The 13,419-nt window shown below is 39.8% G+C and overlaps 1 protein-coding gene across 4 annotated transcripts in view; it reads right to left on the bottom strand.

Annotated features, from left to right (window-relative positions):
* Window positions 1-4,809: 4,809 nt before the first annotated feature.
* Window positions 4,810-13,419, bottom strand: part of DCBLD2 (discoidin, CUB and LCCL domain containing 2) — a 53,704-nt gene continuing 45,094 nt past the window's right edge. For all 4 annotated transcript variants that reach the window (XM_054974743.1, XM_054974741.1, XM_054974740.1 and 1 more), the window contains 2 exons: window positions 9,700-9,837; window positions 4,810-9,387 (listed from right to left, as the gene is read on the bottom strand). In XM_054974743.1, coding sequence (XP_054830718.1) covers window positions 8,942-9,387; window positions 9,700-9,837 — 584 coding nt within the window. In that variant the 3' untranslated portion in view covers window positions 4,810-8,941. The remainder of the gene's footprint in view (window positions 9,388-9,699; window positions 9,838-13,419) is intronic.

Below are 13,419 nucleotides of genomic sequence, written 5' to 3' on the forward strand. Positions count from 1 at the left end.
CTCATGTTCTCAAGGCCCAATATTCACTAATGCCTAGAAGATGAAGGGGAAGGGCTTCTTCTTCTGCTCAATAGGTGGAAGAGGACAGCCAATCAGCAAAAGGAAGTAAGAGACTCAGTAGTGACAGGGCCTCCGGGGAATGGTGGTAGGCCCCTTCTGTGGCACAGGCCATGTTGTATGTCAAAATACTCTTTTTACTGAATCAATTGGGAGCAAAACTGAATGTTTCAAAGCTATTACTCAGGACCACATAGTATTGAACATGTGTCTCTTAAAACAAGACTTCTTAACCAGGACCAGAAGGGTAGCTGTGTTAGTATGTGGTAGCAAAATTACATAGTAGTGCAGTGGCATCTTGAAGACTAACAAAATGTATTCCAGCATGAGCTTTTGTGAGAGCTCATTCCCTGTTGCCGAGGTGTACATCCATAATATAAGAATCATCAGTACGTACTGGGAATCCCTTATGGGGTTTTCAAGGCAAGAGATGAACAAAGGTGGTTTGCCATTGCCTTCCTCTGTATAGCAACCTTTGTCTTCCCTGGTGGTCTTCCTTTCAAGTACTGACCATGGCCAACCCTGCTTACCTTCCCTGTTCTCACGATCTCAGGCTAAATCTGAATGATTCAGGCTGCTATATATCCCTAGACTTGATTAAATGCTTATCAGGAGGAGGAATAAATATTTAACTAAGTTTATGGCTGTATACTTCCATGCATCATGTGCTCTGATTCACAAAAGCTCATGCTGAAATGTTTTGTTAATCTTTTAAGTAGTTGCTGGACAACCCTGTAATTAAGCAGGGCCAGTTTGCTTATTGAGGCTAATCTTGCTATATTTGTATCTAAGATTTCATGCTAAAACAATAAGCCTCCCCTTTCCACCTCCCCCTCCCCACTAAAGCCTGAAAATACTTGTGTGTGGTTTAACTGGATCAAATTTGTTTTCTGACTGCTGCAAAATTACCTTATACTGGCTTATTAGGTGAGACCTATGTACCTGATAGAATTCTGATAAAAGACAGGTTATATTCCAAGAGAAACCAACCTTGTAAACTAGAACTTATGAGTAGCGCGGACCTATAGATACTGTGTGCCTCTGACTGATAAGTTGGAGGTTCATATTCTGAGCTAAGGAATTGCTAAATTCATTCTTCGTTCTTGGTAGCACCTTAAAGACCAATGAGATTTTTTAGGGTATAAGCATTCAGGAATCAAGCTCCCTTCATCAAATACAAGTAGGAATGGAGATCCCAGAGCCCTTATATCCTAGTCAGAGGGTACGTGGGAAGCTGCAAAGTAGGAAGTCTGGATGTAAAGGTACAATGCAAAATGATTACAGCTTGATTACAGCAGAGAAGGAAATCAGTTCAGATGGCAGCTGTATTGATAGAATATGTTGTAAAACACTCTGAATGCTATAGATATTACTGTTAGTGTTTCTATCTTATTTAGAATTCCAGTATCTCAATTTTGTACAACAAGAGCTTGTAAATAAGGCTGGGTGCATATGCTGAGAATTACGCCTTTCATGGATTACACAGCTCTTAATAAATAATCATTTCCCACAAACTTATCCTAAATCTGCATGTCATTGGGGAAAAGCAAGGTCAGGTGCTGCCTAGTGGAAATCTTATTCAGCACCACCTTGGACTTGTGAAATCAATGGACATTATCTAGACAGTCAAGGCTTTTTGTCGTAGGCAGAACTAGTATATTTTCAAAGGACCAAAACCAGATGATAAATTTTGCATCCGCTACCAAATGTGCTTAGGGAGATTTCCAAAATACATAGCCTTACTTAAGAAAAATAAATGCCACCAAAAAGACTATACATACAGATTCAGCATGGTTATATCTGCAACAAAGTGTGTTTATACAAGTGTCCCACCCTTTAAAAAATAAACTTCAACAGCCTCAAGCAGAAAAAAAATTGTCTGGTATGTTATCAAGGAAAATGAGACTTCAGCGTTGTGTTAGATTTTATAGCTTTTAAATCAAATCAGATCAAACCTACTTTGGAAAATCAAGAATAGACTGCATTCTCCCATTTTTTAATCTGTTTCTTGCTTTGGAGCGGTGAGGCTTAGTTCACACTGAGGAAAGTAGGCATCTCTCTGGGCTCTACAGCTTCAGAAAGCCAGTGGGAGCCTCACACAGTTCAGTGCTCCTTCATTTTTTTAAAAAAGGTCTCCTTCCACATAGATATCCAGGAAGAGGGTTCTAGCCAAGCTTCTTACTGCCATGCTAGTTTTCTGGGTACAAGATGCTTTTTGTATGGAGGAACATTCAGTTATACAAACCTGCAGTTTGAACAGCTCTAGACAAGTGTGAACTTGTCTGAACACAGTAACTTTATTTCTCTAAGTAAGAAGACTGCCCTATTATAAGCATTTGGTGTAGTGGATGTTCCCAGCTAGGTTAAAAGTTCATGGGAGTTCTCAAGTAACAGCAATATGGATTACAGGTCTTTTACATACCATCTGTGGTAGTGATTGTTCATGAAAGCTTCCCAGGGAAAACAGCATGTAGCAAGAAACGGATAGCTTGCAAAGGAAGAAGCTGTCAGTATAAGTAGGGTTATACATGAATCTGTTCATTAATATGTCTGTCTTCATTAGCACATTTTTCATAGCAAAAGTAGCTTTTAGAAAGAATACACCATCTTCCATTTCATTATCCTCTCTGCAACGAAATACACAACATGTAGAAGCACTATACAGTTCAGAAAATACAGTGAGAAACACTTCCATCGCCAACTACAATCAGCAGAGACTGATCATGAAACTGGAATTTGACCAAAAAGTTATGGTCAGTTCCTGCTCCTGAGAAAACAGGTCAGTGACTGTGAATGGGTGGTATCAATTTATCAGCAAAAGGCTCTTATGATAATAGATCTTGTCATTGTTCTCTTCTCCCCCCAGGCTATCCTATTTGACTTTGGGAACGTTGATTGCAGAGATTATGGCATCTTAGGGAACTAATAGGAGGGGGGCTGCAGTGTAGAGGGGGAAGGGTGGGAAATCACCCAACCTGCCTCTTCTTGTCAGCAGAGCTGTACTGTACTGAGAGAAGAGGGCAATTTTGTTCTCTGTAGTCTTCAAAGCATCTTCTCTCTGGACAGCCTGCTGGGGCCCTTTCTGTGTCTTCAGTTATCACTAGGTTCTGCACTAAAACATGAAAATCTTGGTCAAACATGTATTATCTATACCTTCACAGAAACTGAACTATGAACAGTCTTCTAGTCTTTGTTCTCTGAACATTTGGAATGTTTGTGAGCATTCCACGCCAGCTCAACCAATCAGGGCCAAAGGCTAAGAAGAGGGCTTCAGTGCCTTATAAAACACTTGATCCTATTTCATGATTAAAAGCAAAATAAATTTATACAGGTACGTAAACCCAATTAGCAGGAAAGGGGGATATCATATAGGCTGTCATTTTGCAGATGACATATCACAGTGAACACATCACAATGTTTCACTCTCCCTCTACAATTCTTATCATAATGGTTAATCCAGAATGATTGGTGAAAACTAACACCAACTGTAAAGCGCTCCAGGAGGATATCCACAAATTGTGGGTGACAATGAGGCAAATGAAGTTCAATGCAGGGTAAGTGTATAGCGATGCACATTGGAACAAAAAACCCGAACTTCAAGTATATGCTAATAGGATCGGAACTTGCTGAGACAGAAGAAAAGAGCCCTTGGGGTCATAGTGAATAGCTCCATGGAAACATCAACCCAGTGTGTCACAGCAGTGAAAAAAGGTGAACTCTATGCTGGGGATTATTAAGAAAAGGATTGAAAATAAAATGGCCAGTATCATGTATAGATGTACGGGTGCAGCCTCATTTGGAAGACTGTCTGTAACTCTGGTCACCGTATCTCCAAAAGAACATTGCAGAGCTGGAAAAAGTACAGAAGAGAGTAATCAAGCAGATTAAGAAGTAGAGCAACTTTCCTATGAGGAAAGACTGGAGAGCCTGAGACTTCTCTGTTTAAAAGAGAGACAACGAAGGGGAGACATTATAAAATTATGAATGGGGCAGAGAGAGTGGACAGAGAGAGCTTATTCTCTCCAAGTACTAGAACTCAAGAGCATGCAATGAAGCCAATGGCTTCAAGATTCAAGACAGACAAAAGGAAATACGTTTTTTTACACAAGTGATTAAGATGTAGATTTCACTGCCAAAGGCGGTAGTGACGGTCACAGGCGAAGACAGCTTTCACAGGCTCATAGAGGATGGGCCTATCAGGACTAGTAGCCGTGGTGACTGAACATTTGTACCAGGAGGCAACATCGGGGAAGGCATCAGCCTCTGAGCTCTGGTGATGGCCCTCCAGAGTAACTGGCTGACTGCTATGTGGGACAGGATGCTGGACCAGATGGACCACTGGTCTGATCCAGCAAGGCTCTTCTAATGTTCTTAAGATTAATCTATCCATGCCTCCTCACACAAGGGCCTTATATATTAATTTATTTTTAAAATGCTTCACAGAAACTAGTCAATCAAAAAGCTTTAACAAATGTTCTATTCAAAACAGAATGAGCAGTATATTGCATAAAGCCTGTTATTCATAAAAGCAGTAGTATACTTGTTCGCGGGCAAAACGGTATCGCAAGGAAGGCTGACAGGAGCTATGGCAGAAAGCAACTTGAGCCTCTGTGCCACACAGAAGAAGAGGATTAGGTTCTTGGTGTCAGAGCTACAACCTCCATTTCCACTAAGGATCAAATACTCACAAAGCCTTTTTATGACACCGAATTGAAATTATGCATCTCTTGAAAAGGAGGTATTCGGCAGCAGGTTGAGGCAATTTGCCTGCCAACTGGCTGGGATATCTAAGAATATCAAAAACTGAATCAGATTATTTTCCTGATTTACAATGTACAAGGACAACGTTTATATAAAATAACCATGATTTCCATGTTGTGCATTTTATTTAAAAGGTTTTAACATACATTTTTAAAAAATCACTATTCATATAGTCTAAATTCTAGCAACATATACAAATACAGAGTGACTACAGAACATGCTGAGGTAAGAAAGTACATTCTAGGAAAATAATCACTCAACATTGTTTGCACCCCTCTCTCTGCGCTAAAACACAGACCCCTCTGCGTACCCTTAAGACAACGTACTAGACACAATATCAATACTGGGCCTAAGAGAAAAGAAAACAACCAAGCACTTACTGTGACAGTTGTCTGTGCTGTGTGTTTTACATTCATGAATCAATAAGTTAGTGCCTAAAATACAGGGCAGCGAATCAAGAAAGCTCAGTTTTCATCTTGTTGATGTATTTAATTTTGATACATTCAGTTCCCCGCATAGTCCCCCACAGTCCCCCTTTTTTTTACTGTCGTAACATTTTATGTGCTGGCAGGTTCTTCCTGAATCATACCATTGAAGGTAAGTTTGCTTGTGCAGCCAGCACACCAAAAATCTGTGGGGTTTGGTCTGCATATTAATTCCAACAAAGTTGCCCTAATTTGTGAAATGTGTAAACCTTTGGTTTTTCATGTTTTGAATCTGAGAGGAAATACGCTTGCAAAGAGAAGTAACGATCAAAACATGCACCCTAATGAAACAGCCATTGTGATTCAATCCAGACTTGTTAAACTTTACTAATTAACAAATGAACAGGATTACGATGTAGGGGTATGTGCGTATGAACATTTGCTGTTAAGGGAAACCAGCTCTTGTGATCAGAATGACAGATGTATTTTACTACTTTGGTCTGCCTCATTTTGTTCAACTGTGTGATTTTGATTTTCTAAAGAATTTAGCTTTCCTGGAACCAGAAAGAACCGAGAAAAAGAGGTATGATAGGCTTGGAAGGTGTGCACAGCCCTAATGTTACCCTCTTTTCCTTCCAAAAATTAATCATTCAGTCACAGAACCCCCTCACTTTGATGAGTGTACATGCTATTGTGACATCTGTGGATTATATCATCATATGTTACTCACACATCTCATCAAAGTGCCGGATTTTAAGACTGGGACTGCAACAACATGGCAGATATTGACAGGTCTGAGATTAATATATTCCTAAGAACTTCATAAATCCAAGCTGGCAGATATTAGAACGTATCAGTGAATCAAATGAAACGTGAACTTACTGACTAGACCATGGGACAGAGTCTACGGGCCAAGCTACAAGTGACAAATGACACTTGAATGGCAAGTGTATTTCTCCCTGTTCACTTGCCCTCCACTCAATCCACTTGCCAGGCAAGTGTCTTTCGTCATGCGTAGCTTGGCCCTACATATACACATATTCTGACTGTTTTCTTAGGTCAGCTGTTTAGCTCTGGTGTACCGCGGTTAAAGGATAAAAATAAGTTATGTATCACTTTTATAAATAAAAAAATATACAAATGGAAGAAGGCACATGAGCAAACCTATGCTAATAAATTTGGGCTAAGGAGTACTAATACTTTTAACAGTTGTGATTGTCATGATTAACTCTACCAGCCACCTGCAATGAAATATATTGTGCATTTGACAATACAGACCACCAGAAAAATACACAATGCTCCACTGAATTTTTATGTTCATACAACATGAAGAGTCCATAAAACTGGGCTATTGCTTAGAGTTATCACATTTATCTATTCAACATCCTCACTACAGTGCCATTACACTAGAATAAAAAAGCATTCCTTTCATGTCCCCTTAACAAGAGGCTGTGCTTTTCTCCTGACAATTGTTTTAAATGTGGCAAAAGGGGGTTTGAAATGTAATGTCATATATAGCTATTTCTTTAACTTTTCATCATACAAAAAGTTACTAACTGGTTCAAGTATATAAAATCTTTGGAAAAAATTAATGTCACTAGAAATTGGAAGGAAATAATCTTTTATTTTAAAAAAAGACCACACTAACTGATTGAAACCTGCAGAATCTAGAGGGTTGAAAAGAATCTTGATAATATATCAAAGGCCAAAATGGTTACGGTTGATACTTTGTTTAATTCCAGTGGCCAGGAAGCTTCATATTTGAAAGGCTCGAGGGTATCCAAATGTATCCATGCCCTCCTTAAGGCATATCAATATCCAAAGACAAGTCGAGAAAGCAAATGGTGCAGCAATGGATTTACGCCTCCAAATGCATGCACAACTGTTTTCATGTGCTTAGACTTTAAAGAGCTGAACATATCTCTTCCTTCATTTTAAATGTATTCATTCATTTTAAATGAATTTAATTCTTTCTACTCTCCAAGGAGCCATAAGGAGTTTTTTTTCCTTATGAGTTACATTTTTAGTTTTCAAGTTCCTCAAACTACCCCCACGTACAAAGGGAGGTAAATTTCAATTACTTGAGGCCCAAAGATTTTACTTGGTTTGTTATGTAGGCTAGTAGAGAGGGAAGCCCTACTCCAGATGGCCCAGGCTAGCCTGATCTCATCAAATCTTGGAAGCTAAGAAGGATCAGCCCTGGTTAGAATTTGGATAGGAGCACCAAGGAAGTCCAGGATTCCTGCGCAAAAGCAGACAATGGTAAACCATCTCTAAAGTCTCCTACGTTGAAAACCCTATGGGGTTACCACAAGTTGGCACTTTTACAAATACAGTGGAGGTAAAAATAATTATTAAATACTACTCAAAGATTTTTAGAGCCATGACAGAGCAACTCAAGAGGCAATGAATTAGCACTCACTCATATCCTCTGTGAAGATCAGTGCAAAGTGAATGCTGACTCAACAAATTCAAACTTCCTAGAGATTTGTGATAACTCTGAACTGGAGTCCCCAATCTTGAGGAGCCTCTGGGCATTTCTGGAATTTTGAAAACAGCCAGTGGACACCATCACAAAATGGCTGTCATGGGATAGGTGACGGAGAGTGCCTTAAGTTATGGCTGACTTATGGCAACCTCTGGTGTGGTTTTCCTGGCAAGAGACTAACAGAGGTGCTTTGCCATTGCCTGCCTCTGCAACCATAGTCTTCACTGGAGGTCTCCCATTCATAGAATCATAGAGTTGGAAGCGATCTCCAAGGTCATCTAGTCCAACCCTCTGCACAATGCAGAAATTCACAACTACTTCTCTCCCCACACATCCAGTGACCCCTGCTCCATGCCCCGAAGAGGGCAAAATACAATTACTAACCAAGGCTGATCCCGCTTAGCTTCTGAGATCTGACAAGATCTGGCTCACCTGGGCTATCCTGGTCAGGGACATGGGATTAAAAAATGTTGGAAGGAAACCAAGGCTCCTGTGATAGGAGGCAATTCTTTCTGAACGGGCGGGTGTTTCTTGCACACACAAAGCACTTCTTGCACCAGGACTGGCTCTTTGCTTTAGGGAAGATATGCTTTTTAAAAGAAGTACATAGGCACCAGAAAACCTACTGACAAACACCATGACACCAATAGGTATCATGTTTTAGATCACTGCTCTAAGCTAGCAATTGATTTCATTAAAGAAAATAAGTTTAGGAATCAACTTCACTTACCAAAATCAGTAAAACCATTGCCATTCACTCATGTTACAGGAGGTGCAATAATTTATTAATATTTTCAATTGTATTATGCATTTGTAGAAACGTATGAAGATCAGTCTGGGTTAGATACTAATTAAATCAGAACAGTAGGCTTTAGTGACTTCAAAAAATATTGTTTGTGTCGAGAACAGTACCTTGCTTTTTCTGGCACTTTCACCACACAGCACTGACTTGGAGTATTTATGTGTCTGCTGTGAGCTATTTATTTACACTCAGTAAATGGACATTTTTACAAGGTTCTTGTACCAGTCTAGCAGTACCGATCAGTAGTGAATGGAAAGCACATCATTTTATGAAAAGGAAAGCAGTAGTTGTGAATAGACCCACAAAAGGGGTAATTTTGGCCTCAGATCTCAGATTTTGCTTAAACACAAAAAAGTCTGAATTATTTTTTAAAAGTCACCTTCAAAGGATTTTACATTTAAAAGTACTCTAACTAACATCTTCTTTACTTCCTGTGGAATGTGGCATGATCTGTGGCACTTGATATAACAATTCATCTGAGGGATTAAGTAGTCCTGGCATCCCCTTGGGAGTATCATACAGTACATGGGTGGGTGATGAACTGTCAGCCCTGGAAACAAGTTTATTGTAAGCTCCCACTATGGGAGGGGCTGGATTCCCTGAAGCCTTGAAAGTAGACACAGAAGAGATGCCTGGAGGAGCTGCAGGGTGACTGGACATATCCATTACTATTGGGGTTGCATATTCTGGTCCAGATATTGGTAGTGGTTCGGCATATGCATGATAAATCTCTTGCTCGGGTGAGTTGTAAGGATCCATATCAGCATAGCTTGTTTCCTTCCCATCTTCTGGTTTAAAGGTAGACCTCTGATGAAGTGTGCCAACAATTCCTCCCACCAATGGTTGTGCATATTCTACAAAGTGAACAAGTTCAACAACAGAAAGATTTTTTTATCTGCAATACAATGCTTTATATTGCTAAATCATAAAGCATATGCAGCCTGTTCCTTATAAGACATGAGCGCATGGGATCATTTGTATGAATCAGTATTTCCCACCATGTGTGTGAACCAGTACCTTTTACATTTAACATTAATTTTTGCTTTTAAAGAGAGAGGAAGGATATGAGGAAAAATAATAAAGGTTTCTTTTTCAGAGATAAAGGTACCTTAAATATTTTGGTTTAAATTCACATAACTCAAAATCCATCTTGGAAGTCCAAATACCTGCAGACTGTGTTTGTAACATGGTTGTAACTTCTCGTGATCTAAGGCAATTCACTTCACTGCTGCTATAACGAACAGGCATTTCCTCGTGCTCTGAAGACTTGGCAGGAAGAAACTGCTTCATTCCTTTCCACCAGCCTATATCAAGATATGAAGAAGGAGAAATTCTCATGCCTCAGTTACAAGTGACATAAGGAAAGTTACTCAAACCTGTATCATATGCATTTCATTACCTTTGGCAAATTCCTTACAAAAATATTCCTGATTACTTTATGTCAAGACAACAGGGGACTCGGTTCATAATGCACCCACATTCTCAGAATCCAAGGTCAGATTCAGGATAGAGTGAGGTTTGCCGTATAAGAAGAATGGACTTCACCTATGAAACTAGTTTACTCTGTTTATTTTATACTATTTTAGTCTGGAAAGTGTTATTTTAAGCTGTCAGTGGTCTGTTTTAATGGTTTATATTTATGCTGGGTTGGGTTTTTAATATCCTTAAATGGTTTGTTTTTATTATGTTTATTTTGTATGCTGCCAGGGGAAGGTTCCTGGAGGAGAAGAGTAATTTTTTTCTAAATAAATAAACATATGGAAACAAATTTTTGATTGCATGGAGAGTAGTATTTTGTGCAGATACTGACAATCAGCAAATAATTTAAGCAAAACTTGGATCATTAGGACAGAACTATTTAAATATTTAAAACAATACACATTATTGTTTCTCATTCTTATAATTATATTCAAATGAAAAGTTGGTTAACATTTCATCTCAAATGAAATCTCATTAGCCATAGGCTAGCCCCTGTATAATCCCGGCAACAGAATCAGCCACAGTTACAATGCAGAGTTCTGCAACCCTGGGGAAGCACAACTTTACAATTTTTTTTTTAAAAAAATAACTAATTTTGGAGCACAACCCCTTCAAATGTTAATATCAACATCTTCAGACACTGCAAAACAACTTTGAGTTTGGATGATATTTTTGGTTGCCACAGCATGGTCAGACTGGCCATGGAAACATAAAGGGTGTGCAAAAAATGCAAACACAGACATTAAGAACAAAAAGGAAAGGAAGCTAAAGCTGACTCCAACTTACCTTTCCTGCTTACTTCTCTCATTTCACTATGTTGGGGGGAGGGGAAAAGAGGCAAGCTATTGAACAGGGAAATCTAAGCAGGTAGGCAGAGGCAAGTCAGAGTTAGGAAGAGCATTGGAGGACGGGGAGCCAAGAACTGGAGATGAGAGGAAAATATAAATGTGGTGGTAAGGAAAATGGGATTTCTTTCCCCAATAAGTCCTCAGGGTTCCCCTCTTGTATTTTTATAGAACACTTAATGTCTTGTCACCACAACTTAGATCCATCTTACAGTGAGATTAGTACTGTAAGGTCATCAGTACCCAACATTTGCCACAGACACCCAAGGAGCTTATGGCAAGTATGAGAGGATTTATTAACAAAAGATTTACCTCACCTTTCTGCCCACACAGGGCCACCAAGACAACTAACAAATTTAAAACATACAAATTAAAATATTCTCATAAAAGCCATTAAAACCCATAGATACATAATTAAGGCAATTTAAAGCCAGAATTTAAAATGAATACAAATGATAAAAATAATAGTTAAAATACTGGCAGACAGAAGGGCTCACTGAAGGAACGCCTAGTGAAATACGAAGTATTCACCTGCTGGCAGAAGACAGCAACAGAAGGGGACAGGAGAGAGAGTTCCAGAGTTTTGATGCAACTACTGGGAAGGCCCCCTCTGGGAAGGCGGCCATCTGCCTAATCTCAAAAGGTGGGGGCAATCTGATAAATGGCCTCCAAAGGTGACCACAGTGGTTGGGTAGGTTCATAAGGGAGTAGTCAGTCCTTCATGTATGTAGGTCCCAAACCATACAGGGTTTTAAATGTCATCACCAGCACCTTGAATTGTGCCTGGTACAAGAGCTAGTGTAGGACTGGAGTAATACGTTCCCTATGACCCAATACAGTCAACATTCTGGCTGTAGTATTCTGCACTGAAGTTTCTGAACACTTGTCAAGGGCACTCCCACGTACAGCGCATTGCAGTAGTCTAATCTAGATGTAACTAGGGTATGTACCACAGTAACCAGATCTTTCCTGCCCAGGAACAACTGCTGCTGTCTACCCAGTTGAAGCTGGTAAAAGGCACTTCTAGCCACAGTTGCCACCTGCTTATCCAGCAATCAGTCTGGGTCCAAGAGTGTCCCTAAACTATGGACTTGTTCTTTCAAGTGCAGAGCAACTCCATTCAGAACAGGTGACACCTTGAATCCTGGGTCAGACCTTCCTCTCACCAGTCCCACTTCTTGTCTTGTTGGGGTTAAGTTTTATTTTATTAGCCTGCATCCACTCCAGAACTGCTTTCAGGCACTGGTTCAGGGATTCTATAGCCTCCATGGGATCAGCTTGAAGTGTAAGATACAGCTAAGTGTTATCTGCATATTGGTGACAACCCAGCCCAAATCTCTGGATGACCTCACACAGCAGTATCATATAGATGTTTAAAAGCATGGGGATAGGACAAGAACCTTGTAGGACCCCACAGGCCAAAGATTTAGTGCTCTCTCTATTAGGTCTTGTAGCTGTAAATGCAGAACAGTATTATACCTAAGCAATATCCAACTTTCCTGTTCATCACTCCTGAAACTACTTAGTAAAAAGGGCCATCGGTAACCATGTACAGAGCACAGGAGGAAGCATCCCTGCCTGAAAGAATGTGACATAAAAGGAGACAGGTAGGGAACGGAGATGGGCTTCAACAAAGGAAGAATGTGTGTTAATCTCAGTTACACATGCTCAGGCTGAGTTTCAGTGACATCTATAGACTTGGAGATTGTGGCAAAAACTTCATACAAAAGGTGGATATGGAGAACAGATTTAAAGGGAAGCCAGATTTACCTAAGGGAGAATGAGCAGCACTGATTCAGGGATCAGGAGACTTTCTCCAATATACAGATTTACGGAGAGACATCATATGATCAGAATTACCATAAGAAAAATACTGATGATTCTGACTGCAGAGTGATGGACAGAAGTAACAAGGCTGAGGTGTGATAATGGAAGACCGGAGAAGGGAGCCAGCATGGTTCAGTGTTTGGACCAGGATCTGTAAGAACCAGGTTCGAATCCCCACTCTGCCATGGAGGCTCTCTCGGTGACCTTGGGCCAGCCGCACACTCTCAGCCTAACCTACTTCACAGGGAAGTTGTGGGGATAAAATGAAGAAGAGAAAAATTATGTAAGTCACCCTGGGGTATAAATAAAGTAAATAAGGTAAGTTTGAAATATTCTACACAACAGACAACCAGATCGTAAAGCAGAGTTTTCACAAAGTAGGTGGAGAGGGAGAGAGATATTTTTACCCTTGTTGTAAAAGAAAGCATTGACGTAGATTAGTAAAAAAATTGTATATGGGAAATCAAGGAGAGAGAATAATCAGTTGTTTATTCTTATCTGATTTTTAAATTCTGTGTGATTTTCTTAACAGGAATCTTAAAATTATGTTCACTTTTAAATCTACAATGTGTGCCTTTAATTCAATGACTACGGCTGTTCCTCGAAAAGCATGATCTGGCCACAGTGATCCACATTCTGATTTTATCTAGATTAGATCAAGATGGGTAGCCGTGTTAGTCTGTCTGTAGCAGTGGAAAAGAGCAATCGTCCAGTCTTAGTCTTTGTTAGTCTTAC

This window comes from Eublepharis macularius, chromosome 3, assembly GCF_028583425.1.
Source record: "Eublepharis macularius isolate TG4126 chromosome 3, MPM_Emac_v1.0, whole genome shotgun sequence".
Taxonomy (NCBI): Eukaryota; Metazoa; Chordata; class Lepidosauria; order Squamata; family Eublepharidae; genus Eublepharis; species Eublepharis macularius.